Raw genomic sequence first — 27058 nt, forward strand, 5'->3', positions numbered from 1 at the left:
GTACTCAGCTTTGTGCTTCTTACCCTTGCCTTCGAGGGGAGTCTCTTCTGCTCGAGCCTAGGATCTACTGAACACATTTATTACAGGGGTGCTCAGGAGGCCGGAAAAGGCCTATGGACTGATCTAACTGGGAGGCCCCGAGGGGGGCCTACCTGTCTGACCAGACTCAAGCGGCCGTAAGCTCGCAGACGACCCTCAATGAGGGGAGCTCTTAAGCCAGCCTGGTAGGTAAACCATGCTGTAGGCTAGCCAGTTCCTGTCCTGAAGGGACTGCGCAGCAGAAACGGAGTCTCATCGTGGTAGGGCATGAGCCCGCCCTTGAGTTATACTGGCCAAGGCCGGGACCCACCGGCGGGCAGCCGCTAGCTCTCAGCACAAAGCCAGTTATACGTTCCCGCTCAAGGGAACCGTTTCCCCCCCAGGGAGGCCAGGAGGCGCCTCTACCTGGCACCGTTAGTGCTAGCTGTTAAGAGCCGCAGGAAGGTGGCTTTACTGGTTCCTCAGGGGGCCCATGAGGCCATAACCCCAGAAGCCACCCATGCTAATGGCTAGCTTGTCACCGAGACCTGGTCTGGGAATCCCTTCCCAAAGAGGCCCAGAAAGGCCTGACAGCATAATACACTGGCCTACCGAGCTTCCCGGCTCGGGGGCTCACCCTCAGGCGGCCTGGAGAGGCCTGCTTCCTGCCAGCCAACGTGTAAACTGTCGGAAGTTGCTGTGTTCCCGGGGCTCGCCTCCAGAGAGGCCTGTTTGATGCCTACGTATCGTCCGGTCTTCTAGGGCGGCCTGGAGAGGCCTATTGTCGAATGGCAGTTCCCTATTAGATTGGTGACAGACAGTGCTTATCCGATGGCAAATCCCACCGGAAACCCAGCAGGGCCGGGAAATGACCTTAGGACGGCCTGAAGCGGCCTGCCCCTGATAGCAGACCATGCTAGCCGCCTGGCTAGCACCCACGCACACTGTTGCAAGACCTGGGAACCGGGGCTCACCCTACAGGAGGCCTAAAGCGGCCTAGATCCTGTCACCCAATGGTCAGAACCCTAGGTCACCCCCTCAGGGGGCGCCATCTGAGGTGTGCTGAAACTCACCGAGCCCTCATAATTTGGGCTGACAGTGGCTTGTCTGCTGGCTGATGAAGACTGGATATCCAGTCACTACCTGGGGACTCATCCCCAGGGAGGCCGTAAGGGGCCTACTTATGACGAGGTTTCTGCTGCAGCCGACATCGTGGCCCATGTGAGCCGGGGAGGGTTCTCCCCAACGATGCCATCGGATAAGCACCGTCTGTCACCAATCTAATAGGGAACTGCCATTCGGCAATAGGCCTCTCCAGGCCGCCCTAGAAGACTGGACGATACGTAGGAACTCACCCGCAGGGAGGCCTACTGAGGCCTATCACCTGACCCAGAGTTAACTGCCCGGAGTGCCTCGGCTGGCGTCTCCCCGCCAGCCGGCCTTCTGTAGATGGTCCGTCCCAGCGGCCCGTAGAAGCCTTCTGTGACGGCGCAGTCTCCCAGGCAGCGCCTACCAGCGTGGACCTAAATTACAATGCCCACAGCAGTGCACTCAGCACAAAACGCTTTGGACCCTCTAAAGCGAGAGGAGTACAACTTACGCCACCTGCCTCCAGGGCGGCTGTCTGGTCATCCAGCGGTCCGCCGTCTGTGCAAGGGCGTCAGCCGTGACAGTGTATTATATACATATAATAAATATAATAAAACGAAAGACTTTTTCAGAGATATGAAGGATGCAATACTACTCTATAGGTACTCAAGATTGACATGAGATTGACTGAAACTGAGTGTTTCACTACCCCTTTAAAGAGGGCTTGAAAAGACGTCATCCCTCTGGTTGAATCTTACTCCTAGAGGTGAGGTGAGACCACGCGCCTCATAGGCCGCTGAAATAGTGTCAATAACCCAATGAGACATTCTCTGCTTAGTGACAGCTGTGCCTTTATTCAAAGCATATGAACAAGTGATCCGATTTACGCCACTGGGAAGTACGGTTGACGTAAACGTTTAGCGCCCTAACTGGGCAGAGACCAAGAGGTCACACACCATCTCCTACTTCTGACTCAGGAGGAGAAAAATCTTCCAGAACCTGCTAGAGAAGCAAAAGCACATTTTCCCAAAATAAGTGTTTGTAGTTTAACCAGCAGGACAGCAGTGATGTGTGAACTGAGTTTGGTGACAGTACAGTGAAGTTATTGACTGTTTTTGTAGTAACGCTTGCAGTTTTGCACTTTGCAGACGGTCCCTTCGCATCTGTCTCTCAGATCCGATCTGAAAGTTTGTTTTGAGGAAAATTAAACTGTAGCTGCTTTTCTACGTTACTAAGATTGAAAAGAGCTGTTATTTGTGTAGTCACAACGTTTAGATCACAAGCTATTGATCCGGGAAACTCGGATCTGTGAACATGCAGGAAGAGTCATCGACACTGTAATAATTCAGTCATATGAAACCGATTCAAGTCAACAATAAACATCCTGCATGATTTATTCATATCTCGTCTGTCTGTTCTAAAGTTTATGTAAGAAACAATTAGATTTAATATAATCTGTTTAGTTTAAAAGCAATATCAGAATTGATGTCTTTATTGAGATGCAGTTATTACAGTGTAAACCAAAAATCACAAGTAATTCAGAGTTAACAGCTGGAGAGGAGAGAGAAAATGGCTTCAGAGAGATTTCCTTATAAAATGAAAATATAGGCTCACAATAAACTGGCCGCTCAAATACATTACACATTACACAACATAACTCTCAAATATTTCATTAATTTTAATTAAAATTTTTAATTTTAATTTTAAACTCACTTGTTCAGACTTACACACCCTCCAGAAGCTTGCGTTCTGCGAGCGAGCGGCGCCTCGTGGTTCCTTCCCAAAGAGGCATGAAATCGCTCTCACGGACATTTTCCTGGACCGTTCCCACCTGGTGGAATGAACTGCCAATCTCAATTCGTGCTGCCGAGTCTGTAGCCATTTTTAAAAAACATCTTAAGACACATCTTTTCCATTTGCACTTAACCAATACAGAATAGCACTAACTGATCACCACAGCAACGACCAAAAAGCGCACACTCCTGGATCATATCTATGTCTCTCATCCAGATTTGTGCCTTCAGGCGGGTATGTTACATAGTTATCATAACTATCAAAATCCAGTGTTCTGTATTTTGCGTACGTGAGTTTTTGTTGTAGATGGCTATTGCTGCGCGTTTAGCTAGAATGCCATACAAAACCAACCCATTGGGCCACTGAATCTGCATTAACGACAACAGCTGGGGAAACAGCCTTAGTCCTAATGGGTTATCATAGCTATCAAAATCCAGTGTTCGGCATTTTGCGTACGTGAGTTTTTGTTGTAGATGTCTATTTAAAAAAATATATATATATATAAAAAAAAAATTGTGTACTGTGCTAATTAATTGTGATTTCTTACAGCTCTTACAGGTTGTTGGCCTTGTCTGTTTCATTGCTTCTATTACTCTCCCCTTTTTTGTAAGTCGCTTTGGATAAAAGCGTCTTCTAAATGATTAAATGTAAATGTAAATGTAATTACAGTTGATGTTTTGTTTTTTGAGAGCCTCCAAATACATTTTTATTTTATTTTAATAAAGTAAAAGTAAAAACCTCTTGATTGTGGTTTTGTTTTTGATCTAAACACAGCAATCTTTTCAGATATGATTATTTTGCTTCATCAGACAGGTGTGATGATCATTGGGTTTGAGTTTTTACCTTCATCATCATCGCCTGGGCAGAAATATGGATAGAGTTTCTCAGTGAAAGTCTGACCAGTGAAAGAGTAGAGATGAGATCTGGACATCACATCATAAAAAGAGACCAGACCCTCCTCATAATCCACAAACACACCCACCTTCTCAGGATTCACTCTCAGAGATAACATAACCATTGGATCATCACAAACTATATATTGATCCTCATTAACCAGAGCCAGAATCCAGACTCCATCCTCAGGACTAAAATCCTCCTTCCTGTTAATGGATTCTCTGGCCACTCCTAACCACCACCCAGTCTTTCCCTTCACCTGCACCTCATAGTAAAATCTCCCTGAACTGAATCCCTGCTTTGCCAGAACAAAAGTACCATCATCAAATCTCTTTGAGTTTTCTGGGACGTCCTGCTCAATGTCTCCATGACTGACTTGTTTTCCATCATCAGACAGGATGAGATACGGATTCGCTGTATCAGGATCCAGAGTCACATCCACTGAGAGAGATCAGACATTATCAATCGACTTCAGAACAAACATTTACAGATGTACAGTATATAATACAGATTATCAAGCATATAGAAGAAAATACTGTCAACCACACTGTACCTGCAAACTTCTGTACACACTTCAACTCTGTGGACACAGATGACAATATAATGATGAATTATTCATAGGAATAATTTCAGTGAGTTTCTCTCTACAGCATCAGTGGTGTGTAAATGTTGCTCGTAAACACAGTAAATATACTAACAGTGGAGGTCCATCATGGGACAAACAGTGAGGATATAAGAGAATGTGAAGCTTGTTATTATCACAACTCAAATAATTCATTTAAAATTAGTTTTATTTAATTAAAATTAGGGAAACCTCTTTAGACAGTTTGTGTATTTTTCCCAATACTGATTTAACATGAGCGTACATGTAAAAGGGATGTTTGTTGTTAAATGTTGATGGGGCGGTGATCAGTATACAGATGTTCAGGCAAACACCAACACCTGCCCACACAACTCCGCCGTCTTTTTCATTTTTTATAGTAATAAACACTTTTTTTTCAGTTAGAGAACAGACATAATTAAAAACTGAGTGTGTCTGCTCAATTCAGCACGAGCTGAGCGAGAGAGAGTCGCAGCAGATGTCAGATTTCATTATTCAGGGGACAATGACCGACTGATGATCGCAAAAGATTTTGTTTCAAAGCGAAATGTACAAGCGCCTATTTAAGGGAGTGTGTCATTGTTTTCTTGCTGTGTTTTTAATTAAAAATAATAGGCTAATGAACCCAAAATTCAAGCAACCTGCCCCTAAACTGGCACTGATTCTAAACCGAAAGTAGCCTATATGCGCACGGCCACTCTGTCAGATCTGTTGGCTTTTACTAAATATTTTAATGTTGCAGATCAGAGGGCTTGCGTTAGTTAAATATAATCGTATGCAATACTATGTGGAGGACGCAAGATAATTTAATAATTATAATATGACTGCGTGCTGAACCTTACTCATATTTAAACAACTAACGCGTTGTGTTGTTGGTCAGAGAAAATGACAGAGAAAAGAAAAACAGATATTAGAGAATTTTTCAGTGCACCAAAACGCCAAATAAGTAAAAAAAAAAAAATGCCAAAAAAGTACAAATGTTTTTTGTGTGTGTGTGTGTTTTTGTTGTTGTAGTACACATATCCTTACAAGTACTATTTTGCCTGTATTATTTGTGTCCCCTTCAAAAATTGCTCTTTAGAAATTTTATGATTATTGTCCTCCCCACCTGTTAGATACAATTTACACCCCTGGAAAAGTGTGATTATTTACAAATTGAGCTTATATTGGATTAACCCATTATCTTCCTTGAAAAAAATGTTTTCTTACTTACTATTTGCTATTCACATACCCGTTTGACTGAGTTTTTCCTTTAGTGTCTCATGAGTTTTCTTCAGTTGAGTCAGAGCTCTATACAGAGAGTTCACATTCACATCAGAGTCAATCCTGATCTCAGTCCAGTTCTTGGTGTGTGGACGACTGTACAGGGAGGAGCACTTCTACAGGAGAGAGGACTGTTAAATATGATATTTATATTTAAAGTTAATGTTTTACACAGTACACTGTAAACCCTAACGCTCAAAATAATAAATTGGTTTGAGTAGAGCCAACTCAAATTAAACAAATTAGTTCAATTAAAATAAATTTTATGAGTATTTAGAACTTTTATTTTCTTTTGAGTTCTCAAAACGGACACATCTGAGCTGTTTTATTGTTTTGAGTTTTATGAACTTGTTTACTTTAATTTAGACTAACTTAAATTTAACCGAAACTGGGCTGGGATTTCCATTTCCCAGCATGCTTTGCCATGACACTCAAAATGACACTACCAAAATTAATAGTAATGTTTTTTTGTGCAAGATTAATGTTAAGTGTGAGAGTTAATAGTGTTTAATGTTTTGTTATGCTAGTTTAGAAGAGTTTGTGTTTATTTTTGTAGGGTTACCATTGATGCATGAGCTTAGTTTGAGAACAGATATATGTTACATTTTTTATATTTCTGTCCTCATTCAGCAAGTACTATGCTAATGCTACCAAAGTTACCAATTAGCAAGGTGACATTTATTGAATTAGTTAAAGCTAGTCAAGTTTCCACTACTAAAATGTGCGATTATGTGATATTTTTAATGTTAAATGTATGAATTAGCTTACTCACATATTTAAATTTCAGCGCAATTAAACTGTATGATTACAAAATAAAAATATGCAAGTTGTTCTTACTTAAACTTTATATTTCTTAACTTAAAAAATTTGAGGCAACTGAGTTTGAGTTTTACCAACTTATTCTGGTTTACAGTGTCGCTTTCAAACAGTGTTAATTCATTTTCCAAATGTTACTTTTGTCACATATACTCTCACGCCAGGTATGTGTTCTTTAGGATTTATTGAGAGCGTCAGCTCATTCAACACTCACATGCAATACGGCGTTGTCACCTTTATTACATAATCATAAAAAGCCTTATGGGTAATGTAGTATGAAACACATCCTGACAAAACTTTGTTACTGTTTCAGTCTCTTTTTGTACCATTTTCTGGTGCAAATAAATTGGTCTATTAAGTTATCAAATAAAAAGGTTAATCAGCTCATGGTTTGAGAATAATGAGTTTGCCCTGTAATATAATGACTGATGAGACCGATGTTGACAGACCTGTATGAGGTGGAGATGATCGTCAGTGTTTGAGATCTGCTCTATCTCAGTGTTTCTCCTCTTCAGCTCAGTGATTTCCTGCTCCAGCTCTTTAATGAGATCTTCAGCCCGTTTCTCTGCTGCTTTCTGCTGTTCCTCCATCATCTTCATCAGCTCAGCCTGACATCTCTCAATGGAGCGGATCAGATCAGTGAAGAGCTCAACATTGGAGGATTTCTCTTCCTCTGTGTTTCTCTGAAGAATGAGGACAATTAGCAGATCAGTCTATTAAGTTATCAATTTAACTGAGAACCTTTATTAAGCAGACTAAAATAATTTAACACTTTATACATTTTACAATGATTTAATTTCCACTCACCTTTCTGAGCTCTAATGAGCGCCGGATCTCTTGAATCTTCTTCATTCTGTCCTGGATCATCTGATGAACATCAGTCTGTCTCTTAGCCAGATCATTCTACAAGCAGAGAAAAAACAAATCTCACCCTATAAAAAAAATCTAATTAAAAGATCAAATTACCACATTTTGTGGCTTTTAGTAAATGTCTTTGAGAATAACAGTTTTAGTCTCAAAAGTTGACAAAATCAGCTTAATTAATTAATTAAGTGTCACAACCGCACAGCCACCACCTTTGGATACAGACACTCACGCCACGCCCACTCGTTCCCAATCACCCGAATTCTGAACACCTGTGCACCCTCACCAGTGCCCCACATAAGCACTCCTCATCCCTTCACTTCTCATCTGGTCTTGCACCGATCAACACTGCTACTACCGTCTATTTACCCGAAGATTACCTGCCCGTCTTCCTTGTCATCATCGTCTTCGTCCTCCCCACCATCATCCTTGTGGTCACTGTCCTCGTCATCTGTCTGTTGTCAGGAAAGTCTGTTTTAATTGTGTTACCTGTCTTCATGTCAAGATTCACCTTTACGTTCAACCTGTGTCCGTTACCTCTGTTTAATAAACACTGCATGCTGCACTAACCATCTGTGTCCTCATCTGTGTCTGACAGAAGATCAGACCGAATGCCGAGCTCTCCGGTCCTCAGTGAGTCAAGACACCGCCACCGTCACCCCAGCAACTAATCCAGCTAGCTCACCCGCACCTGCATCTACGCGAGTCCCATGGTACGACCAGCAACATACAGCGGCACGGCGGTGGATTGCAGCGGGTTTATGCTCCAATGCTCTCTCTACGTGGAAGCGAATTCCCACCTATTCCATCACGAAAGAGGCCGGGTGGCGTTCATCATCTACATTTTACATTTACATTTATGCATTTAGCAGACGCTTTTATCCAAAGCGACTTACAACTCAGGAGTACAGGAAGCGATCCATCAAGAAGAGGCAAAGAAAATGCAAAACGTGCCCTAAATACCAAGATTTGTCTACCACTCAGAGTAGCAAAAACCAGAAAATGGAGAAAGAGAAATAGAGGAGGAAGAGGGTTTTTTTTATGATAAGATTAGGTGCTCATGGAAGAGATGAGTTTTTACCTGTCTTTTGAATGAAGCGAGTGATTCTGACGTGCGTATGGAGGACGGAAGATCCTTCCACTGGGAACCAGGAACCAGGAACAATGCAAGAAAAAGTCCTGGAGAGGGATTTCATGCCTCTCTGTAATGGTACCACAAGCCTCCGCTCGTTAGCTGAGTGAAGGCTTCTGGTGGGGATGTAGGCTCGTTGGAGTGAGTCGAAGTATGCGGGTGCTGAGCTTGTGGAAGATCCATAAGCAAGAGTCAGAGCTTTGAATTTGATCCAGGCAGCGAGTGGTAGCCAATGAAGAGAGGTGCGACATGAGCCATTTTGGGCTCATTGAATACAAGCCGTGCCGCAGCGTTCTGGATCATTTGCAGCAGTTTGATTGCACAAGATGGAAGTCCAGCCAGAAGCGCATTGCAATAGTCAAGTCTAGAAATTACCAGGGCTTGGACAAGAAGCTGTGTTGCATGCTCTGTAAGGAACGGTCTGATTTTCCTGATGTTGTGCAATGCAAACCTGCATGACCGAGCTGTCTTTGAGATGTGGTCTTTGAAGGACAGTTGGTCATCACAGATTACTCCAAGATTTCTGACCGACCCTGAAGGGGTAATCAAAGATGAACCTAGCTGGATGGTAAAATCGTGTTGTATGGTCGGATTAGCAGAGAAAACAAGCAGCTCAGTCTTTGCTAGATTGAGCTGCAGGACTCAATCATCTCCCTTCTCTCAGGTAGAGCACTACAATCGGCACAATCGTTGTGGGAGTCTAATGCCCCCGTCACCAGCTCAGTCTCTGCTTTCTGTACTTATCTTAAAGAGGTCTTCAGTCAACAAGCTGCTAAATTATCCGTACATGACCAACTCTTCACGATTCGCCAGGGTAAGAGAGAAAACACAAGCTCGTATGCAGTTTGATTCCATACGCTGGCCTGCATGAGTGGATGGAATGAATCTGCCCTCATCACTGCATTTCGCCACGGCCTCCTCAGTGAAGTCACACAATTGATTATAGTTTATGAGGACGCCATAGGCTTGGAAGCCCTCATTTAGAAAACTATCAGAGTTTCTCAACGGCTGTCTGCCTGTGGTATCACCGCACCCGCTGTTAATCTTCTGCCCGTCCAACCACCTGTCGGCCCTCCAGCACCTGAACCCATGCAGATCGATACGCACCATCTCTCCGCCAACTAACGTCAGTTGCGCAACAACTGTGTTTGTATTGTGGGGGAGATGGACATGGCATAACGACCTGCTCTGTGCGACCTTCTCAGCCAGAGGTGAGTACCATCCAGTTGCCCCCTCTTACTGCCAATCTTACCAAAACTACAGTATCTGTTAGTAATTGTCACTCCTCTGTTTCAGCACAAGCCCTCATCGACTCCGGGTCGGCTGGGAACTTCATCAGTCAGCAAACTCTCCAAAACTGAAATTCTCAACATCAACATTGCCCAGTCGACCTTCGTATCACCACCATTCAGGGAAAACCGTTGGGCCGAGGTCGTGTCCGCCATTTCTCCCCCACACTTACTCTACGGGTTGGAAATCTGCATGAGGAGACCATCACGTTCAGGTCCACTAGAGATATCCTGCAATGGGGTGAGAACTGCTTAGTTCGTTGTATTCATCATCCTCTCCAAAGGAAACCATCTTCTTCATCAGTGCATCCATCACTCCCTGTACAATCCACTTCTGTAGAGAGTCCCAAAACCCAGATAAGTGTGACCATCCCTCCAGCTTACCGGGAAATCCAGAACGTCTTCAGTAAGCGGTTGGCAACCAAACTTCCACCTCATCTGCCATGGGACTGCACCATAGGCCTCCTGCCTGGGGCAACTCTACCGAAGGGCAGCATCTATTCCCTGTCCATCCCGGAACAGAAGGCCATGGAGGAGTACGTGCACGAAGCACTCCAGCAAGGGTTCATTCGACTATCCACATCCTCTGCTACTTCGAGCTTCTTCTTCGTGGCCAAGAAGGACGGAGGCTTGCGGCCGTGTATTGACTACCGTCATCTCAATTCCCAAACCGTAAAGTTCAGCTATCCCCTTCCTCTGGTCCCGGCTGCTCTAGAACAGCTTCGTGGGGCTGTCATTTTCTCCAAGCTTTATTTACGAAGTGCCTACAACCTCATTTGCATCCGAAAGGGAGACGAGTGGAAGACAGCCTTCATCACCCCCTCAGGTCACTACGAGTACCGGGTGATGCCGTATGGGCTGTCCAACTCACCCTCGGCCTTCCAGAACTTCATGAATGAGGTATTTTGGAATTCTTGAATAAATTTGTCATCGTCTATATCGATGATATCCTCATTTACTCGAGTGACCTGAGGGAGCACGAAGGATATGTCTGTCAAGTCCTCCAAAAACTCAGAGACCATCAGCTCTATCTCAAGTTGGAGAAGTGAGTTCCCAATCATCCGAATTCTGAACACCTGTGCACCATCACCAGTGCCCCACATCAGCACTCCTCATCCCTTCAATTCTCATCTGGTCTTGCGCCGATCAACACTGCTACTACTGTTTACTTACCCGAAGCTTACCAGCTCATCTTCCTCGTCATCTTCATCGTCATCTTCATCGTCGTCTTCATCGTCGTCTTCGTCCTCCCCACCATCATCCTTGTGGTCACGTCCTCGTCATCTGTCTGTTTATTATTTATTTCTCATTCACCCACGATTAATTGGAATATTACTTTTTTATTACTTGGCCCGCCCGATCAGTGGATATAAGTGCGAACCGCATGCGCACACACACACACACACACACACGTGCATGCACGGCCTTCAAATGTCAAGTCAAGAGAGTGAACAGCGCAGATCAAGAAAGGAAAATTATTTCACTATTTAAGATTCGCCGGCCTGCCGACGGGCTTACATTTTGGTAGCCCTTCTGGAAAACACACAGCCCCGGGACGTTGGGCTTTGCGAGTCCTGGGAGTCTGATCTCACAATGAACCAACAAATAAGGGATTCATAAGTATTTTAAATTCAACACGTTTCTGTATTGGAAGACAATGCAAGTTGTAAAGTACTAGAGAAATATGTTGAGGATCAGGTGTATGTGTCAGTACCCATGTTGCTGAATTCTGTATATATTGTAATTTCTTGATAGACCTATAAGGGAGACCAATGTAAAGTGCATTGCAATAATCGAGCCTTGATGTAATAAAACCATGTATTAGAATTTGACCAGTGATAGGGAATGACGAATTCTGGCGATATTTCTTAGATGGAAAACTGCATTTGAGACCATAATTTAAAAAAAGTTACACTCTTACTGTTCAAAAATAACCAGAAACAGCTGTCTAAAGGTTAAAGTATTTCGTTTTTAACTCTTTACCTTCTTCTTTCGACTCTCCTCCTCTATAGGAACAGTGTTGTGAGTCTTGTGTTCTCCTTCAGTGCAGAACAGACACACACACGTCTGATCATCTCTGCAGAACAGCTCCAGAGGTCTCTCGTGTTTCTGGCAAATATAATCCTCCAGATTTTCCACAGCGGTGATGAGTTTGTGTTTCTTTAGACGTGGGACTCTGAGATGAGGCTCCAGATGAGAGTCACAGTAAGAGCTTTGACACATCAGGCAGGTCTTCACAGCTTTCTGCTTGCTTTCATCACAGATGTCACAGAACACCTCAGGTTCTCCAAGATTGAGGTTCTCTTTAAAGTGTTGTGCAACCTCTCTGAGTATTGTATTAATCTTGAGATCAGGTCTTTTGATGAATTTGTCTTTACAGAGTGGACAGAAGCAGGTCTGTGTGTTCGTCCAGCACTTGCTCAGGCAGGATCTGCAGAAGTTGTGTCCACATGGAGTGGTGACTGGATCAGTGAACACTTCCAGACAGATGGAGCACTGGAGCTCCTCATTTAGTGGTGGACTACTGGAGCATGCCATGGCTGTCAAAACAATGAGAATATATCAGCTGCATTGCTAAATAGAGCAACTTCTGTAATGCATAGTTAAAAATTATTAAGCCACTGATATACTTCAAGTGAAATTGAAGAACGAACAATGTGACACCAAAATCAGGACAAAAGGAACTTTGTTTGAAGTTTGTTTTGATAGTTCAAACAGCTTTTCTAAAGAGGTTACGGCTGATAAACACTGTACTACCATTGATTCATGGCGATTACATAATAGGTAGGTGTGCGCTGTGGTTCCACCATCTTTCACATGGAAAACTTTCCTGGTTAATTTCTCCTCACGAGGCCATTGAAGGAATAGTTCACCCAAAAATAAAAAAATGATGTTTATCTGCTCACCCCCAGGGCATCCAACATGTAGGTGTTGTTTGTTTCTTCAGGAGAACACAAATTAAGATTTTTAACTCAACCGTTGCTCGTATTATGCATGTCAATGGGGTCAACTAACATGCTATGGTCATTAAATGGCTTCGCTGGGGTAAATGTAACATTCTCTAGCTGTTTTATTGACTGAAAAACACTTATAGATCGATAACATATAAGGCATATATCTGTATCTTTCAATATACCATCTAATATTCATTCATTTTATTTACTATTATGCCTAAAATATACATACAGAGACAACTGGAGTAGCCAGAGCAAACTAACTGACGCTATCAAGAGCACTGATCTAGCTCATTTGCAGAATCACCAGACTTGTGTCTTCCCGTGTCCGTCCTGCTGAGTTGAACTTGGTGAGTACGAACTAGCCAGGACGCAAGTCCAAAGTTTGTGTACTTGGTATTGAGAAACGGCTAAGGACTATGGCAAGCCATTTTGACCTTTATTAATTCAGAGGATATGAATTCTTGACATCAACAATTACATTTAAATTATCATTTCGGATATCAAGAATTCAATTGTTGATTTCAATATAATTTCAGATATTTAAAATGACTTTCTTAGTAACGATCACATCAGAAATTAACATTTCCACTAGTGGCAATCAAATTATTTATATCAAAAATGAAAATTTTAACTATAGCAATTGAACTGTTGATATCAAGAATTAATTTCCTAGGAAATAATAAAAGTAAAAACGGCTTGCAATAGTACTGGTCAGATGTGAACTTTGAATTAGCAGTGACTGCGGACGTTTCACAAGTCCAAAAGTACAGACACAAACACATATTGGCTGGATCCCAAATGGCACACTAAACCCTCACGGTCTTCCTCACGGAGTTCTCACTTTCGCAACGTAATGCCGCTTTGATTGCCGGGTAAAGTCCTCTGTGTAGCTCGCAAACCTCCAGGCTCAGTTGAAGTGCGCATCGAGGGCGCATTACAGCTGCAAAGGGGGCGCGCGCGAGCACCCTTCCGAAACCTAAAATGATGAAAGGGACACCCTACGGTCTTGTGGACTTATCTGGCAGCCACTGTAAGTCCACAAGACCGAAAGTGCATATGAAGTGTGCCCTTTGGGATTCAGCCATTCAGAAATGGCCCGCCCCTGCGTCACTCTCGGCAGCGTGTGGGTGGCTAGCGGTATATCGCAGCTCACGTATTTCGACCTTCATTTTACCCCTAAATGAAGAACGAAAAAGAACTTTGCCGTGAGTATTTTGGGGCCTTAATGGTTAAGATGACTGCAGTTTGATCTATTGGACAGCAGTAGATTCAAAACTGTGTCTCAGTACAGCAAATGCAATGTTTTTAACAACACCATGATAACACAGAAAGGGGTGAAAGTGTAATTTCATCAAACAAATAACCCACTAAATCTGTAAGCACCAGGTGTCATTTTTTTATGAACTACAGACTTCTACAATAAAAATCACCATAATGATTTTTCATTTGTTCATTCTGTCATCAATTCAAGTATTTCCTGTTTGTAAAGTCTCTAAAGTGTGACTTACAGCCAACAAATCAATGACACAATACTTCTGATGCTGCTTCCTGCTACCAAACTATAGCCCTCACATTTCCACCACTTACCTGTGAGTGAATGTCAGATCTGGTCGATGATTTCAGAGTTTCTGAAAAGAAATGTAGTTTGAAGAAGCTTTCAGTCCATCAGTTTCACTGAAGTTCACGTTCACTTAACTCGCCTGCAGTGATATCACAGAGCTCTGCCCATAAGCATAAATATGGAAGTTAATTATTTATCTCTGCTGAGTAACAGTATAATAAACCTTTAGAACATCAAGTTATCACAGTTTGCACAATCACATCTTGATACAAATTGCACACACTAAACATGTTTCACAGTGAAATCTGTGATTTTTAGGTCTTGTACAAAGATAAAATATTACAATATATAAAGTTATTTGAAAAGTAGCAAAAAAATAAGTGAAGGCATGTTAAAGGGGCATGTCCTTTTAAGCTTAAATTTAGTGATGTATTGTTATTATTATTATTTTTTTAATTATTTTTTTTAAATTCTCTTTTATTGTTGTGTTTATATTTATTTATTATTCCTATTTTTATTACTGTTCTTTGTACAGCACAGTGGTCAACTTTTGTTGTGTTTATTTGTGCTTATAAATAAATAAATGAAAAATGAATGAAAGGGGGGGTGAAATGCTGTTTCATGCATACTGAGCTTTTTACACCTTTAAAGACTTGGGTTCCCATCCTAAACATAGACAAAGTTTCAAAAACTAATGTTGGACGTTTGATGGAGTATTTCTGTGTCAAAAATACTCCTTCCGGTTTCTCACAAGTTTCAGAGAGTTTTTTTCGAGTATGGGTCGACTTGACGTTAATAGAGCGGAAGGTCCTTGTATGGGCTGTACGGGCTCTTCTCCCGGTAGGACGCGCGCGCGTGACTAGAGCGAGAGAGGAAATGCACGCCCATACACACTCTGCGCCGCGCTCCACTTTATTCCTATGGGTGACGTCGAGCGACTTCAACGCTTCAGCACAGCATTCTGGGAAGGCAGCGCTGCATTTGACCCGATTTGAACGCAGAAATGACGGGAAGCTTCACAACATCGCTTCAGTCGCGTCGCAAAGTGGATTTCCACGGTCACTGCTGTCACAGGACTTCACCAAATCATACCAAAGAATAAGGCTGGGTATCGATTCAGATGTTCCAATTCGATTCGATTTCGATTCACAAGTCCTCAATTCGATTCGATTTCGATTCACACGTCCTCAATTCGATTCGATTTCGATTCACACGTCCTCAATTCGATTCGATTTCGATTCACAAGTCCTCAAATCGATTCGATTTCGATTTCTCGATTCGATTTTCGATTTGATTTTGGATTCTCGATTCAACTCAAATGAATATAGATTTAATACAAATACTATAGGTATTTATAAAAAAGAACAGTGAACATAAATGGGTAATTAAAAAGAATTGAAGAGCCACAATCATGTATGTTAAACTTTTAGGTACACCTGACTACATTAAAACAGAACGCATCTCTATATTTCAAATCCATACAATTGTTAAATACAATTTTGATGGCACTTTATTTTAAAAAAAAAATATCTGAGAAGTATTTTATGGATGTTTTGATATATTTATTCTAAAACATAAAAAGCTACATTGGATGATTTTTTTATAGCAATTTTCAGTACACGACAAGCTTTTCTTGCGATTTTGCCGCTCGTGTGCATTTACTTTTCATACATGAGAAATGCGTTCATTATTTTTTTAGGGCTGGTCGATTCCGAAATTTTGGGAATCGATTACGATTCCAATTCCTGTTTTCGGAATCGATTCCAAGAATAGATTCCGCACTGTTGTTTTCGATTCTTCTTTTTTTAACAAAATCGATGGTGAACCTAGCTCCGGAGTGACCGCAGGATACAAGGATGTAGAAAGTACCCTTCTCCGAAACTTTATTTGTAAAATGATGATACATTTCCATAACTCTGATGAGTTTTAAATGATGGATTCTCCTGAAATGGCCCATATAGCCCAGAAGTAAATGCGATTTAGCCTAATAAATAAAAAGGATAGCACATTATTCATGGATGTGCATTTATTGCATGTTTAAAACTACATGACACGTCTAAAATGCATGTGCACAGTTAAGTTAAATGACTACGTTCAAATAAGTGCTTTTGCACAGAATGTACGAGGCAAAATAACCACAATATTAACAAAAACAATATTATAAGAGTGCGCAGTTTATTTGTCAATCAGATGCGTGAGCAAGTTAGGTTCATTACTATAGCAACATTACACTCGGTCATTAAGCTGTACTACTCTAGTCTAGGCGCATTTTCTTTCAGTATCAATGGATTAAAGAAAATAGAAAATTAAAATAAGACCCTCACATCTGCCTCTGTAAGCAGCACTCAAAACCGACCGTTGTGGACAACAGAACCATTTCACAATTTAAAATTATGGAGTTTTTGTGTGCAAAATGTAGCAACTTGTCCACGACGCAGGATCACAGAAGGAAACAATGACAATAAACACTATTAAACTAAGTGAATGAAAGGTATAGTAATAATCAGACATATGGCTTGATTTGAACGTTTCATACCATAAAAATTTGTTAGAATTACGTTCTAGTGACGTCATCACGCAATGACGCAAAACCCCCCAGCTGAATTGCTTTATTTTTAACTCGTTATTTGAAACTAACTGTTGTGTTCAAAAGAACCTTTTGCAAAAAATAAATAGACTTCCAATCATTATTAGTAAGCGAGAGACAAGTGAAAAAAGAGGAGTCGATTCCCCGCGATGGAATCGATTCCAACGTTCGAGTCCCAACGCCGTGGAATTGAGGAATCGATTCTTTTTGGAATCGATTCCCAGCACTATATTTTTTTAGTCTATGGTTGAGTAGTTGTCGTGGTAACAGACAACAATACCTGTGCTGACTTGAGTTGACTGTGGACTATTATTTGAGGAAATCTGTTTATAATATAAGCTATTAGGGTTTGAATTATTGATCCTGCGCTGTATATGGAAGATAATTTGAATATGTCTATAATGGCTATAAACGTACATGCTTAAGTGAACGCTCAAGTTTGATCCTAATGCAAGGCACGCATTCGTGTGTGTGATTATTTTTAGCAGTTGTGTGCTCGGCTGTGTGTGTGTTGTCACATCAAATGGTTCTGCAGATTTTTAGTATTACTACAGCATTTCACCTCAGCATTATAAAAGGCGACAGCACACCGGAAGCTGCCATTTAAACACTGAATGGATAAATGATGTGTGCCTCTTGCTCCTTTGTAAGATCACGCAAGGCGAATGGGTGACATCTAGTGGAGAAGACTAGTAATTAGATTTATGTTAAGCTTATGTTCAATGTTAGTGGAAATAAATATTGAAAAAAATCGATTCGTGGCCTTTGAGAATCGATTCTGAATCGACCACATTTAAAAAAAAATGATTAATCGAAAGTATTTTGCCCAGCCCTACCAAAGAAGTGTGTTTTTGAGGGAGCGGTCCCAGCGATAAAGATTCGGTCCTGCTTTGGAAGCAGCCGGTGAGTAAAACTGCTTCAAATGTCTGTGCTGTTGGCTATTGTCGCGTGAGTAAACATCAGTAAACGACACGATCGCATGCCTCGTCATTCAAATACGCTAACGGACTCCATTGTTGTTCTATGTATAACGTTACACTAGTCTGACGTGCAAAACCGTTTTGCTGGCTAATGCTAAGGTTTGGTCGCATAAAATAGTCCATAAACTGAAACTGAGTGTTTCACCCCCCCCCCCCCCCCCCCCCCCCCTTAAAAAAAAAGCATGCACACAAAGTCCAATATTTCATAAGTTTATATGGTTATTTTTTTCTTGGCTTTACTTGCTATTCTAACCATTATATCCAAAATCAGCATGTTTTTCATTACTGTAAAGTGACTTTACCTACAAGGATCTGAGGATCTGAATAGTCTGGATGTCCTTCAAGCTTGCTTAACTGACATATACATTCAGATGGCCTTACATTTTCTGCAGATAAATATCGAAAAAACTGAAGTTGTGATAATTAGCCAGAGCTGAAGTAAAAATCTGATTTAGCTTGCTCTAAGTTAGGTTTTTCCAAATATTACACTCTAAAAAATGCTGGGTTGTTTCAACCCAAATTTGGGTCAAATACTTTGTTAAAGCACCTTTAAAACCAATTACAGCCTCAAGTCTTTTTGAGTATTATGCTACAAGCTTGGCACATCTAATTTTGGTCAGTTTTTCCTCCCACTATTCTTTGTAGGACCTCTCCAGCTCCATCAGGTTGGGTGTGGAGCATCAGTACACAGCTATTTTCAGATCTCTCCAGAGATGTTCAATCAGGTTCAAGCCTGGGCTCTGGCTGGGCCACTCAAAGACATTCACAGAGTTCTCCTGTAGCCAGTCTTTTGTAATTGTGGCTGTGTGCTTAAGGTTGTCGTCTTGTTGGAAGATTAACCTTCACCCCAGTCTGAGGTCCAGAGCACTCTGAAGCAGGTTTTCATCAAGGATGTCTCTGTACATTGCTGCATTCATCTTTTACCTAGATCCTGACTAGTCTCTCAGTTCCTGCAGCTGAAAAACAACCCCACAGCATTATGCTGCCACCACCATGCTTTACTGTAGGGATGGTATTGGCCAGGTGATGAGCAGTCCCCGGTTTCCAGACATGGAGCTTGCCATTCAGGCCAAAGAGGTCAATCTTTGTTTCATCAGACCAGAGAATTTTGTTTCTCATGGTCTAAGAGTCCTTCAAGTGCCTTTTGGCAAACTCCAGGCGGGACCAAGACCAAGGTCAGGTGGGGATTTTTTTTAGCTGTCCGAATCCACATTTCTGAGTTTTCAAGAAGAGATTGCTTCGAAATTAACTGTTTATTTTGTTTTTGACTACTGTGGAGCTCCGTATTGTTGCGCTTCCCTGTAATTTGGATGCATTTTAAAGATCGATAACCTACACTTTATTACTAAAATGCTGTAAAGTATTCAAGAATACAGAAACAGAGCCGATGGTGAACAGAAACAGAGCCGATGGTGAACAGAAAACAGAGCCGATGGTGAACAGAAACAGAGCCGATGGTGAACAGAAACAGAGCCGATGGTGAACAGAAACAGAGCCGATGGTGAACAGAAACAGAGCTGATGGTGAACAGAAACAGAGCTGATGGTGAACAGAAACAGAGCTGATGGTGAACAGAAACAGAGCTGATGGTGAACAGAAACAGAGCTGATGGTGAACAGAAAACAGAGCTGATGATGAACAGAAAACAGAGCTGATGATGAACAGAAACAGAGCCGATGGTGAACAGAAACAGAGCTGATGGTGAACAGAAAACAGAGCTGATGGTGAACAGAAACAGAGCTGATGGTGAACAGAAACAGAGCTGATGATGAACAGAAACAGAGCTGATGATGAACAGAAAACAGAGCTGATGATGAACAGAAAACAGAGCTGATGATGAACAGAAACAGAGCCGATGGTGAACAGAAACAGAGCCGATGGTGAACAGAAACAGAGCCGATGGTGAACAGAAAACAGAGCCGATGGTGAACAGAAACAGAGCTGATGGTGAACAGAAACAGAGCTGATGGTGAACAGAAACAGAGCTGATGGTGAACAGAAACAGAGCTGATGGTGAACAGAAACAGAGCTGATGGTGAACAGAAACAGAGCTGATGGTGAACAGAAACAGAGCTGATGGTGAACAGAAACAGAGCTGATGGTGAACAGAAACAGAGCCGATTATGAACAGAAACAGAGCCGATGGTGAACAGAAACAGAGCTGATGGTGAACAGAAACAGAGCTGATGGTGAACAGAAACAGAGCTGATGGTGAACAGAAACAGAGCTGATGGTGAACAGAAAACAGAGCTGATGGTGAACAGAAACAGAGCTGATGGTGAACAGAAACAGAGCCGATGGTGAACAGAAACAGAGCCGATGGTGAACAGAAACAGAGCCGATGGTGAACAGAAACAGAGCCGATGGTGAACAGAAACAGAGCCGATGGTGAACAGAAACAGAGCCGATGGTGAACAGAAACAGAGCTGATGGTGAACAGAAAACAGAGCTGATGGTGAACAGAAACAGAGCTGATGGTGAACAGAAAACAGAGCCGATGATGAACAGAAAACAGAGCCGATGGTGAACAGAAAACAGAGCCGATGGTGAACAGAAAACAGAGCCGATGGTGAACAGAAACAGAGCCGATGGTGAACAGAAACAGAGCTGATGGTGAACTGAAATAGAGCCGATGGTGAACAGAAACAGAGCCGATGGTGAACAGAAACAGAGCTGATGGTGAACAGAAAACAGAGCTGATGGTGAACAGAAACAGAGCTGATGGTGAACAGAAAACAGAGCTGATGGTGAACAGAAACAGAGCTGATGGTGAACAGAAAACAGAGCTGATGGTGAACAGAAAACAGAGCTGATGGTGAACAGAAAACAGAGCTGATGGTGAACAGAAACAGAGCTGATGGTGAACAGAAAACAGAGCTGATGGTGAACAGAAAACAGAGCTGATGGTGAACAGAAACAGAGCTGATGGTGAACAGAAACAGAGCTGATGGTGAACAGAAACAGAGCTGATGGTGGAAGTCTCTGTTAGCTCCGCAGCACACTGTGGTCCACTCCTTGTTTTAAATTTCTCCCAGCGGCAGTGTCCTGATGATGTCGTTGAGGCATGATAGCTGAAGACCAGATGATGGGTTTTCATTACGATTCAGACGGTGGGGATCGCCGCAGCACCATGCAGGAGGCAGACAAAGCTCTACGGGCACTTCTGTGGACACACTGGGGTCGGCGCAGAAGTCCAAGCCGCTCCACGGCCGCAATGCAAGACGGAACAGCGGCGCAGCCGAGAAGCGAAACATCCCAACATCATGCCGGACGCCGATGGCGCTGGCCCGGATGACGCTAGCCCGGTGCAAACTTCAGCCACCATGCAGCTCAAGCCCAAGGGAGACCACCAGTGAGCAGTCGCGGCGAGAAACATCAAATGTCCCTCAAACCAGAACCAACCGCAGCAATTCAAACATAAACATTAGAGAAGCGGTTGAAAACGGCGAACGGTGAACAACGTCCTCTCAGTGGCTGCCAGCAATCAGCATATGTCCCTATTGTAGCTCTGACTGTTAGACTAGTCACAAACATAATAAAATAAAATAAAATCTAAATCTAATAGTACAGTAACATGATTTGTGGGTGGAGAAGCGGCGAACAGACAACGCCAGCGTCCTCTCCCCCACGTTGCCTAGCAACCTCTATATATATATATATATATATATATATATATATATATATATATATATATATATATATATATATATATATATATATATATATATATATATATATATATATATAGCACCTTTATCCTATTCCTATTTTATAACTTATTGTGCTTTTTTTGTTAATTGCTATTTGCTGTCCATGGAGCGGACCTGTTTACATTTCACTGCCGTTTGTATTCTATAACTGTGTATGTGACAAATAAAACTCTTGAACTTAAACTTGATTACCGTTATAATATATAATGTTTGACAGATATAATATACAATGTTTTGAAGTCGTTAATAATAAGAATATATGATGTTTTTATCCTTTGAAGTGGGTATAATATATGATGTTTTGAAGTCGTTAATAATATATGATGTTTTTATCCTTTGAAGTGGGTATAATATATGATGTTTTGAACAATGGCACCACTAATAATGAACTGAACGTACGAAGCATTTATTTATCTTTGTTGATTTTAATTTCAACATTAACCAATACTTTATTAAAAGCTTGTTAACATTAGTTAATGCACTGTGAACTAACGTGAACAAACCATCAACAACAGCTGGATTTATATTAACAAATAAAGTAACAAATGTACTGCTCATGGTTAGTTCATGTAAGTCAATAAAATAACTAATAACTAATGAAACCTTATTGTAAAGTGTAACTGTTTTTTTTTGGTAACACTTTACAATGTTTCATTAGTTAACATGAACTAACCATTAAAACACCTCTGTTCAGCATTAGTTTATCTTTGTTAACATTAGTTAATACAAACCCAGCTGTTCACGGTTTGTTCATGTTAGTTCACAGTGCATAAACTAATGTTAACAAGATTTTAATAATGCATTAGTAAATGGTCAAATTAATATTAACAAAGATAAATAAATGCTTTATAAGTGCAGTTCATTATTAGTTCATGGTAACTAATGAACCTTATTTTAAAGTGTTACTGGGTGTATTGCCCACTCTCTGATCTCTGAAGCCCGTAAATTCATGTATTCATGTATTTAATGTAATTCACACCCTGACTAAGACACATTAGGGGAAGTAATTTAATAATCCTATAAATGCATATGAGAAAATGCTTAATCGAATCAAATTAATCCAATAGTATTACATTTCGGTTAGACTTTATTTCGATTGTCCACTTTAAACATTCTACTACCTATGTACGTTTTCAACAGCATGTCAACTAACACTAATTAGAGTATTTTAGTAGACTGGTTATGGTTATGTGTTGGAGTTCGGGTTAGTAGAATAAGTTGAATTGTAGTTGCAAAGTTACTTATAGTCAGTAGAATGTCTGTTGGGGACCAACAAAAAGTTTTCGTCGTCGTCGGTGCTCCGCACTTTCTTTGGAAATGCATGTGGATCCAAAACTTTAAAAGTTCCGATTTTGTCTCTATAGCGGTCCCTGCCTTCCCTATTTAACGTATCCCGGTAAATTCCACATCCCTTTCGGGATTTTAACATGTTTTTTCTTTCTCCCAACTCTGCTTCTCCTCATTCGACTTGCTGTATGTTTACTTTCGCGAGGCCATCAACGTCCCAGAATGCAATGTGGCGCCCAAGCCCTATTGGCAAAAATCGCTCTTGAATCGAATCGAAACCTATGAACCGTGAATCGAATCGATTCGCTGCCTACCCAAAGATTCACAGCCCTATTACACTGTAAAAAATTATTTAGAAAAAAAGTTACCTGGTTGCCTTAAAATTTTGAGTTCATTGAAATTAAAATTTTGAGTTAATACAATGAACATTTTTTGAGATTCGACAGCCTTTATTAAAATATTATTAAAAGATTTTTTAAGCATATTGGGTAATTGTGTGTGTTTTATTTCTGATGACGCAGTGAAACATGCCAAATTGTGCTATTTTCATGATTTATCAAATTTTTTATGTGGTTCAGATACAAAAATATGTTGAGTTTCTATTTATTAAACTAATTTCCTTCATTGTATCAACTCAAATTTTTTATTTCTATAAACTCAAATTTTTAAGGCATCCAGGTTACTTACTTTAAGTTAAACCAACAAAAAACACAAATTTTTTCGGTGTAGAAATAACTCTTGCTATTTTGTGTTTAGACTGTAATGTGACGTAGGTGCTATTTTTGTATAGTTTAACTTTCATCAGCCTTTAAATTGTTGTACGTATATATATATATGTTTCTCCAGCTCTCCCTAGGTTGGCAAAAAAGCATCTCAAAATGCATCGGATTAATGCTTTTAAATATGGAATATTTTAAAAATTCCCCCCGGGGGACCATGCCCCCCGATCCCCCCAGAGGGGTAATATCCTTCTCACCTTTTTCACCCCTGACCCGTTTTCATGCCTGGTTATTAGTCTATACACATTATATTATTAGTAACATTAAATATAACACAATAAACCAAAGTATATCAGTAGGAGTTTCCTTAAGTCTTTCTGATAGTTTTCTACAGGCCGGTTTACTACACCAGTAGAATAAAATGATTTTTTTGGTGTGCCACCCCAAGATTTTAAGTGGCCCCATCTGGCCGCCCCTATGAAACATTTCTGGAGGCGCCACTGGTTTTGAAGTCGTTAATAATAAGAATATATGATGTTTTATCCTTTGAAGACGGTGCAATAATAATACTTCATGTTGTAACAAAGTTTTTTTCTTTTGGAGTAGGGCTGGGCGATAAAACGATAACGATAATTATCACGATATAATTTTGCTCGATAAAACGATAACAACAGGTCGATAAATTCTCGATATAATGCTTATGCGCTATCCGTAATGCTGCGCATGCGTATTGCAGACCGGGCGTCTGGGTGCTGCACGCGGTAATGTTTACAGTCTGTGGCTGACAGGCTTGGAGGATCGGAGATAAGTGGAGCGTTAAAAATGAGCAATAGTGAAGACAATGCAGCGCTTACGGCCAGCTCGGAGGACACAGATATCGTTGACAAGTTAGTTCGCTCAACTTCAGTGGTTTGGAGATATTTTAGCGATCCCATCCGACATAAAACAGAGCGACGTGCGTGGACTGCTTATCATAGGTTCACGTTCACCACACAGAATTTAATTATTAAATTATCGTGTTTCTTCAAAGTCCTTCCATATAACATGCAGCCCAACACAGCGGTGAATCTACATTAACTACATTCACACACCGGCTTATTACCTTGTTAGCTGTAGTGGGTGACTTATTTACAACAGGCTAACGTTACCAAACTATAATCACTAAAACATCGGACTTGTACATCGCTATCATAATTGTTTGTCTTTGGTGATGTATTAATGACTCCGCATCGCCTGTATCAAAAGAGAAATAATGTCATCTGGTGTTTAAAATGAATAAAATAGACTAGACAGCCCTTACTGGAGATCCACAAATACTGAACTTTTCTCTCTCCCGACCAGCCCACTGTCGGTGAGGTGTGTGTGTTTGTGTGTGTGTGTCGGTGAGATGCACGGTGGACCAATCCACTGTGAGGCAAGAGAAGGGGCCTCAAAATGTTTCTTAAAACGCTTTTTTTTTGACCGATTGCGTTCTTAGTGTTTTATTAGACAATTAAATATATAAACGCTCAATATTGCATTATTTGTTCTGTTTCAGCTGCGAAAATCGTTCACAGCAGAACCGCAACGCGTCTCACAACAACGTGTGTAAATGAACGATTCATTGTTTGAATGAATCGTTTGAATGAACGACTCAATGACTCGCTCATTAAGACGGCCACCTGCTGCCACCTACTGGTGGTTTAATTTGATCTTTAAACATACTTTCCAACATGTCTTATTTGTCTATTCAAAACTACAAATCTCAAAACATTATTTAATGCTGTTGTAATTTTTCAGTGTAAATTATTTAATTTGATTGCTAACAGCCCTTATAGTGTTTTATTTTAATTAAATGTATTGATCAAAATTACAAATATAAAATGAAACATGAAGCTTAGCCTATAGTTAATAAGATTAAGGGAAAATGCCCTTTATAAAAGGTGAAAATATCACAAATTTCAAATGATTCAATAAAAATAAAAACCACAAATATGCAGATTTAAATATGTCAAAGCTGATTGAACACTGGTGAGAATATTGCTTCAGAATAAATTATATTTACAACACACACACACACACACACACACACACACACACACACACTTTTCCGGACAAGCTAATTTTTTACTTGGACAAGCTTGAACGATTTACTTGTTCGAAGGAAAAGCACATGAACATGCTTAAGCCCTGTCAAGCCCTGTATAATGATATATTATTGATATATAGTGTTGAGTAAAAAAATGCTGACCACAGTTAAGATTTAAATAAATAAATCTACCTCAGTTTAAATAAATTGTTCACTTGTTTGGGAAGTGTTTGTCATGTTTTGACAATAAAGGATAGTTTAAAACTACAGCTAACTGTCTGTTTTCTACATATTTCACTCATGAGCAAAAATATGCCTTTAAACTTTAAAGAAATAAAGATTTTACATTTATCGTGATATTTATCGATATCGACTGCTATGCTAAATCATATCGTGATAATTTTTTTGGGCCATATCGCCCAGCCCTATTTTGGAGTGAGTGTTATCAGGACCCTCCTCCTCCTCATTCCATATTATCATCTGTACTGTGAAGTGTATCTCACACAAGCCTTCTGTTCTTTTCAAATAATATAAACGAAAATCTACCCCACAAAAGTTTAATGTTTATAAAATAGTTTAATAAAAAACAATAATGATAAAAAAAAAACCTGAACCAATCATTTCAGTTTTAAATAAAATTTGTTTTAAAACAAACAAATACACAATAATTAGACATCTGTGCAAATTGTATAAATGTCCATAAACCTATACACTAAAAATACACATTTGCAATCTAGATGGCCTACACAATAGAGCATGTGACAAAGCATATTTTAACATACAGGCTCATATAATAACCTTGCATTACTGTTCTGTAGTAAGCCTGAATAACAAATTATTTTAACATTGACAGTAGCTTTAATGCACATAAAGCACTTAGCAGAATTAGTTTTAAAACAATTAACAAACTTCTTTGAAGTGTTTGAATGACCTATATGGATTTATGAATTGTTTTAATTACAACAATTAATCTCCCTTTAAAGTGCAATATGAACTAAATGAAACACCGGAGCTGACAATTAATTAATTTTAGTACAACTTACAATCTCAATTTAGAGAGAAAAACATAATGACCGAATAAAGACTAGATTTGCTGTAAACAATCCACTTAAAGTGCAAACCAAGAGAAACTCACAACTAAATGTTTTAGATAGAAAATATGAACACTAAGTCTCTCAAAGTTTATACATTGAAAACAATTCAAACAATACCTTGTGCCCTTCATCAGCCAGGAGCTAAGCGGTAGAAAGAAACCTTTTAAACGTAATACACGGAGAGTACCCAAAAATAACCTTTCTTCTCTAGTAGCGTTAATCAGAAATGTGCGCCAACATACACACAGCGCGCCGCAGCTCTTCCTTATCGACACTTCAAAATAAAGGTATGTGAGGTTCTTCTTCTTCTTCTTCTTTTGATTTAATGGCGGATT

At 40.5% G+C, this 27058-nt stretch overlaps 2 protein-coding genes across 5 annotated transcripts in view; both read right to left on the minus strand.

Annotated features, from left to right (window-relative positions):
* Positions 1-14413, minus strand: part of LOC137078316 (E3 ubiquitin-protein ligase TRIM39-like) — a 53896-nt gene extending 39483 nt beyond the window's left edge. The window contains exon 1 of the mRNA XM_067445499.1: positions 14305-14413. The gene's annotated coding sequence lies outside the window, so the exon portion shown is untranslated. The remainder of the gene's footprint in view (positions 1-14304) is intronic.
* Positions 3068-26979, minus strand: LOC137078317 (E3 ubiquitin-protein ligase TRIM39-like). 4 transcript variants are annotated; one of them, XM_067445502.1, is made up of 8 exons: positions 26841-26979; positions 14305-14345; positions 11744-12300; positions 7283-7378; positions 6925-7158; positions 5628-5775; positions 4349-4375; positions 3068-4236 (listed from the first exon to the last, which is right to left on the minus strand). In XM_067445502.1, the coding sequence occupies exons 3-8, from the start codon at positions 12296-12298 to the stop codon at positions 3707-3709; spliced, it is 1590 nt and encodes a 529-aa protein (XP_067301603.1). In that variant the 5' UTR covers positions 12299-12300; positions 14305-14345; positions 26841-26979; the 3' UTR covers positions 3068-3706. The 4 variants fall into 4 exon arrangements, with proteins under 4 accessions (XP_067301603.1, XP_067301605.1, XP_067301602.1 ...); XM_067445504.1 differs by lacking the exons at positions 14305-14345; positions 26841-26979 and adding exons at positions 12518-12701; positions 12947-13166; XM_067445501.1 differs by lacking the exon at positions 26841-26979 and having other exon boundaries at positions 14305-14438.
* Positions 26980-27058: the final 79 nt, after the last annotated feature.

Source organism: Pseudorasbora parva, chromosome 6, assembly GCF_024679245.1.
Source record: "Pseudorasbora parva isolate DD20220531a chromosome 6, ASM2467924v1, whole genome shotgun sequence".
In the NCBI taxonomy this organism is placed as follows: Eukaryota; Metazoa; Chordata; class Actinopteri; order Cypriniformes; family Gobionidae; genus Pseudorasbora; species Pseudorasbora parva.

What these genes read in the sequence shown, in the direction of transcription:
- LOC137078317 (XM_067445502.1), bottom strand. Translation starts at nt 12,298, where the DNA reads ATGGCATGCTCCAGTAGTCCACCACTAAATGAGGAGCTCCAGTGCTCC. An exon ending in AGGAGAGTCGAAAGAAGAAG is followed by an intron (nt 7,379 to 11,743) that starts GTAAAGAGTTAA and finishes CTCTGCTTGTAG; the next exon opens with AATGATCTGGCTAAGAGACA. An exon ending in ATCATCTCCACCTCATACAG is followed by an intron (nt 5,776 to 6,924) that starts GTCTGTCAACAT and finishes TCTCTCCTGTAG; the next exon opens with AAGTGCTCCTCCCTGTACAG.